The sequence below is a fragment of the Syzygium oleosum genome, unplaced genomic scaffold (genome assembly GCF_021117445.2).
Source record: "Syzygium oleosum isolate NSW1041296 unplaced genomic scaffold, Sole_v2.1 Sole_v2.37, whole genome shotgun sequence".
Classification (NCBI taxonomy): Eukaryota; Viridiplantae; Streptophyta; class Magnoliopsida; order Myrtales; family Myrtaceae; genus Syzygium; species Syzygium oleosum.
Genome location: NW_026607521.1, coordinates 2,729,582 through 2,735,788, shown reverse-complemented (window position 1 = coordinate 2,735,788; position 6,207 = coordinate 2,729,582). Strand labels below are relative to the sequence as shown.

At 44.9% G+C, this 6,207-nt stretch overlaps 1 protein-coding gene across 1 annotated transcript; it reads right to left on the bottom strand.

The window, feature by feature from the left end:
* Positions 1-875: 875 nt before the first annotated feature.
* On the bottom strand, positions 876-4,427 carry LOC130135756 (xyloglucan galactosyltransferase MUR3-like). The gene has a single exon (XM_056305463.1). The coding sequence runs from the start codon at positions 4,314-4,316 to the stop codon at positions 2,478-2,480; it is 1,839 nt and encodes a 612-aa protein (XP_056161438.1). The 5' UTR covers positions 4,317-4,427; the 3' UTR covers positions 876-2,477.
* Between the last annotated feature and the right edge of the window lie 1,780 nt (positions 4,428-6,207).

Below are 6,207 nucleotides of genomic sequence, written 5' to 3'. Positions count from 1 at the left end.
TTCATGTAGAGAGCTATGTGCAGCAGTGCAGACCTTTCCCTACCAAAAAATCTTGGTGGGTACAAGAAAGTTAGGGCTAGAGGGCCATTGACTAAGCCACAGGAGGTTTAGTCACACGTATGGCTTCCTTGTAGACGTGATAGGTGCATCAGATTCGGCTCTCTGCTCCTTTGCCCAAGCCCATATGTAATTGGGAACAAGTTTGCTTAAAATACACTATTGGAGAATTATCCTGATAGATACCTCATGCACATAACTATATCTTTGCTGCCTTCGCGAACGCCAAAATCGCATACACCTGTTCACATCGTGACCTAAAAATTACGCTTCTTTAAGCGGAACACGTCGGTCAATGAAATATTTATCGAATCCCATTATTTTACCGCTCTTTATACCGCGATCTTTTGACAAGTGGGCGTAGCACGCAATGGACAGACTCCAACTCCCTGCAAGGTTCAGTGTACTCCGCACCATATGGCCATGATTTCAAGAAGTACTATGATGGGCACCGTTATTCTATTCTACTGCAGGAGAACGTGATCTTAAGGTCGAGTTAGGAAACTAGATCTGGACCGACTAAGCTCGGATTATCATATTAAGACTTGCAATTTCTTTAACTTAAGAAGGTCTAGAAGACGTGTTTAGGGGAATCGTGTTGACTTCTTGTCTTGGGAGGAAATGTGTCTCCTAGGGTTTTACCAAGAAACGTGCTGGGAACTACTAGATTCCAGCTCGAGTCAATGGGAAACAGCAAAAGTCAGAATTGTCTAGCCATCGCGTTTAACTTCAGCTGAGATCCGGCTTTGACGGCAATTAAGACAGTCATTGGGGTTTCCTGTTGGGAAAGAGAGTCAGGCTTTCCATCAATCAAATTATGCAAATTCTCCAACATTAGCCACGGTCAAAACTCGACTCGAGCTCGAACGAGTATTAACAATTCTGCATCGAACCGAACCCGAACTACTCGCAAGTAACTTGTCTTGGTTTCAACTCTACCTATACACATTAGCCCCTACTCGCGTCTCTGCAATGTGAAATGTCAAACCAATTCCACCATAATTTGGACATTCAAGTTGCGAAGAATGACTCCTCGAATTCTTACGATGACGTTTCGTGGGTAAGTGTCTACGGATTCTTGTTAAGCAATCAATGAAGGGAAATTTGCACTTGAGGCGGCGATATTGAGAGCCAACATGCCAAGAACAAGATGGAGATGGCGACAAGAAATAGCCCGAAAAGAGCTCCACCAGTTCATTCCCTATGGACATTAGGTCATCACCACTATAGCCAGGAAAACGCCACAATGAATGGGCCACCATACATATTCTTGCCAACAAAGAAGAAAGTGAAAAGGGTAGTAATGACAGGGACTCCCTTTGTTGCACGTCTAGTATATAAAATTCCTGACCATGTGAAGCCGATCCGGCAATCGTATTTTAAATCCTGACAATGAATGGCTTAGTGACATATATGGTGGAAGATCCTAATGTCATGGCTAGGAAAAGATACCATTTTCCAGGTAAAAGAGACGAATACATGAATCCGGGATAATCCTCCAGAATCTCTGGGTATTTTAGACGCCAGAAGAAGCTGCTTCTTCAAGCTACTGAGTACTAACTCAGCACACAAACACAAATAGGTATCACAGAGAGATTAAATCACTGAACTTTCTGAACAAGATGAAACAAGTTTGCATTTCCATGCTCGAAGAGTCTTTAGAACCACAGGTTGGCAGGTCCTATCAGTCTTAAAAGCAAACATGTAGAGGCAAGAAGTTCATGCAACGAAAACTTTCCCTAGAGCTGGGATAGGGCACAAAGCGGATTTCGCAAGCCTGACCGAAAACACCCTTGAACGTTGGACAACAAAAACAGGTAGAGAACCCTACCAAACAACAAGACCCAATTTCGCAAGCCCCCTCAATTTTGGAAAACTTGATGAGATATAAACATGCAACCAACTACAGGCACTTGAAAACATGCCAGAATCTGCTAAACATCAACCTTACAGAAAAGAACAGTACATTGGCTTATATAGCTGCTTCTACTGAGAACTTGCAAAGATGGAGCAACTTGGGTCCACTATGCTGAGATCGAAAGCTTGACCAGAAACAGAAAAATTATATTTCTCATGAAAAGTTCCAGTATCTATGCGAACATGGACATTAAACAGATCCATCCATGGAATATGTGCTATGTAATACCCTATTAAACGCAATTAAAGAATCGCTAGGCACGATACAGGCAGAATGTAGAAGGAAGCGGGACACTCAACTATGTTTCTGTCTTTGATTGCCTAGCACGGCAGTGGACCTAAAAGGCTGAACTGAACGGTATATTAGCTTCAAAAATATGTCATCGGAGAGCCATTGTGCTCTTGCCTTCGGTCGGAATCTCTCTTGACATGAACTCCATCTAGAGGCATCACCATGCATCAGCACTTGGTAAAGCTTCTTCAGGAAAACTGAAGCCTCCAGATCATGACTGGTCTCTCTGCTCGTTCTTCCAAGACTTCTTCGCAGCTTCTGCAGAGGAACCTCCAGAATCTCCCTCGCCCTTTGGCTTCGAGAAGAAAGGATCCCATTCGTGGCCTCCCACTTCACGCTGTCCCTCCTCCAACAAGTCATATTTCCAGCTATTCTCTTCAATAAAGTTATCATATTCAGTACGGCCCTCAATAATGTTCCTTCTCAGCCTCGTAACCTTGTCAATGACGGCCTGCACAGCTACATCGAAAGCGTCCTTCAGAGTCTCTAGTTTCGAGCGGGGATCAGCATATATAAGCCTCGGGATGAGATTTATGACTTCCTCCCTCATTATCTTCACCTGCTCAGGAGATATTTCCCGGAGCCTCTCCTCTATGCTAACATTGCGCTTTCTTAGATCATCTTCAGGAATAAAGACGGAGTACTTTGTGTAATCTTTCGGAAGATGCCAGGTGTATTGAGTGTAGGCTGATCCCGGATGGAAGAAGACTGGTATACAACCTGCCAGCATCGAGTCAAAAGCAGATCTCCTCGTATATGAATCACCCTGTGGCTGCAAGCAGAAAAGGGAGCTTTGGAACATCTGCATAATACTGCTTGGAGAATGACACTTGCTCTCCCCAAAATCACACTCTAGCAGCTTGCCGACCTTAGAGTTCCTGCACTGATCAATGATTTGTCCTCGAATTGATTTTGGGTTGTCCGGACGAGGAGCGCCGGCAAACGAGAACAGCCATTTGCGCTCCAATTTCCTCATCCTGTCCTGCCAATTGAATACGTCAGCATCTTTTGCTGGGTGAAAATAAGTCGGATAAGGAATGCCGAAATCATTCGCATTCCATGGACTTGACTCCACAACAAGCATAGACATGTTTCTTGCAGCAGGGAGAAACAGAAGCTTATTGCCCCAGTCCGTTTCTTCGTCACTTAACCGCCTGAAATCCCATGTGATCCTCCCAGCAACAAGGAAGTGATCCTTCCCTCCCATGATGTTCCACTCCGGCCTCTTCATCAGCCATTTAACTAAATCAACAGATGCGGCATCCCTCACAGATGTGTTGTAACCCCAGAGATACCTCGCGATGTCAAATCCAGCATAGAAGGGTACGAAAACAGCCGCGGCAATGGAAGAATCACGCGTTAAGCAATCGTACTGCTTCATCCTATTGTTGAAAATGACATCAACAGCAAACTGATTCGTCGCGTACCATCCCGTATTCGAGAACACACCTTCGACATTCTCGAGCGGTGGACCGAGCCCGGCATTACTGGTGAACTTACACATATTGGTCCAGAGGCTTAACTTCCTACACTCCTTGAGCATGTCCTCGTTAAACCTAGGCGGCAAATCGTGGACATATATGTACCTCCCACCGCACGGATCACTCTTGTTCTCTGTAGTTCTCAATGCTCTCATAAACGGGAAACTCTCTCTTTTCCTTTTAGTTTTCCGTTTCGGGGACTCCACCACTTTAGGAATTTCCCTTTTCGGGGGATCGACCACTCGGGGAGTTTCCCTTTTCGGGGGATCGACCACTTGGGGAGTTTCCAAATGGCTCTCCCTCAGCGGCGTAGCGCTCATGCGGGGTTCCGACGAAGGGTCATCATCGATCCTATGAGAAGGCGTGGATTCGGTTCTAACCGGAATGGGCTGCAATTTGGCGGATTCATCAAAGGGATTACCCCCTAGAACTACGAAATGGAAGTAAAACAGCAGAACCCAGAAAAACAAGGACAATGTAGCCAAGAAACAGAGGCGGGAGTGCTGGTTCTTAGCCGTTCCCTTCTCCATTTGCTCCGATGCGACACTCGCCGGCGAACGGCGTCTCATCAATGACACGAGCACAACGATTTAACCCACCACCCAGACCACCGTCATATCCACATCCAAGCGCCGCCCAGAAACCAGATCCCCGACAAATACAAAGGCCGACCCAGTTCGACCGATGAAACACGAACGAAAACCCTTTACTCCGATCGCGCAGGCGCAGGCGCAGCCTAAATTCGGGCCCCCGCCAATCTCCGGAGACGGGTAAAACGAGCTGCCCAGAATCCCGAACGGCGATGTCAAATCAAATGGGGAAAGAATGCAAGAGAGCAACAGACCCACCGAATTCGAGCAGCCAGGAGCTGCGACGGAACGATCTTCGAGGATGACGACGACGATGACAATCAAGAATCGGCAAGAACCTCGACAACTTACTGAGCCTTGCCTCCCCCGCCCGCCGACCTCGATTCAGACAAACGGATTCAGAGCCTCGTCACCGCAAGAACGAGGCAGCAACTGACGATAGAGAGAGAGAAGGGGTTGATCTATGTGATTTGGAGGAAGCTGCTAGGAGCGATCACGGCGTCGATACGAGCGAATCATGGGGGGATGAATGGGGAGGATCGAAAGGAGAAGGAAAGCGAAGCGCATTTATGAGAGAGGGGAGAGGGGAGGGAGAAGGATTCAGGGGAGGCGCATGTTAGCGACGTGCGCTCGTCCCGGGAGCTTTCCATTTGCCTGTCGGTAGCCCGTAGATTGGCGCCACGTAGGCGGGTGTCGGGTCAAAAGAGGGAGCCCCTAACCTAGCGGTTCCGCCTCCTGGAATTACGTCGCCCTGATTTTTTGAGACAGGAACAAAACACAATTAATAGGATGATTGACGACAATATGGCCCGGGACTAGGTTCGCCGGGGTACGCCCAAGATCGCTCGACAGCGAAACGAAGACTGCGATTTGATATTTAAATTATAAGTGTACCGAAACTATTAAAACTTTGTCGTGAAAGTAAAATCGAATCTTAAAATTTACAGAGAGTGCAATCAAGTCTAAAGATTTATAGAATTTGTGCAATCGAATCCTTTCGTAAACTCCGTCCAATTTGGCTAACGAAAAAATATTGATGCGGCTTTTTTTTCTTCCATAAGTGGCGATGACGTGGTTAAAACATGAAACGCCAGGCCAAAACGACGTCGTTTTTAACCAAATATGATATTTTTAATATAAATTTCATTTTGATAAATAAGCTAATTAATGAAAACAAAGACACATAGGGGAGAAACCTGGCGGCTAGGCACCTGCCTTTTTTTTTTTTTTAACTAGCTTATTTTTTATATGATTTAAATGAAATCTATATTAAAAATCATGAATTGACTAAAATGACGCCGTTTTAGTCACGCCATCGCCAAGTAGGATAGAGAAAATATAAAGAAAGTCACGTCAGCATTTTTCGTCAGCCAAATTGGACGGGGTTAACGGAATAATTCGATTGCACCAATTTAATAAGTTTTAGAACTTAATTGCACATTTTGCAAGTTTTAGGACTCAATTGCACTTTCGCGATAAATTTTAGGACTTCCAATAAACTTATCATAATATTTAAATATTCTAACACTTTTGTTTTACGCGTGATTTGGATGTTGTAAGGAGATATGTCCATCCTCGGCATACAATCCCGTATTGTATGCTAAAGGACCACTCATGTCTAACAAATCATATACCAATTTGGTAAATCGATCTTAGTAAGTCCTAGCATCACTCTTTTATTATTAATGCTCTTCATCCCTAATTGGGAATAAAACGAGGGAAATAAAGAAAATATCATCGTTTGTTACGAAACTACTAGTGAAATCATCGGCCTTTATGAAACTCATAACGTGTTACGCTTTGCCGTAACGATAGCATCTTTTATCATGGAAACTCTATAAAATATAGGAAAATTGCCCAAAATGTCGTA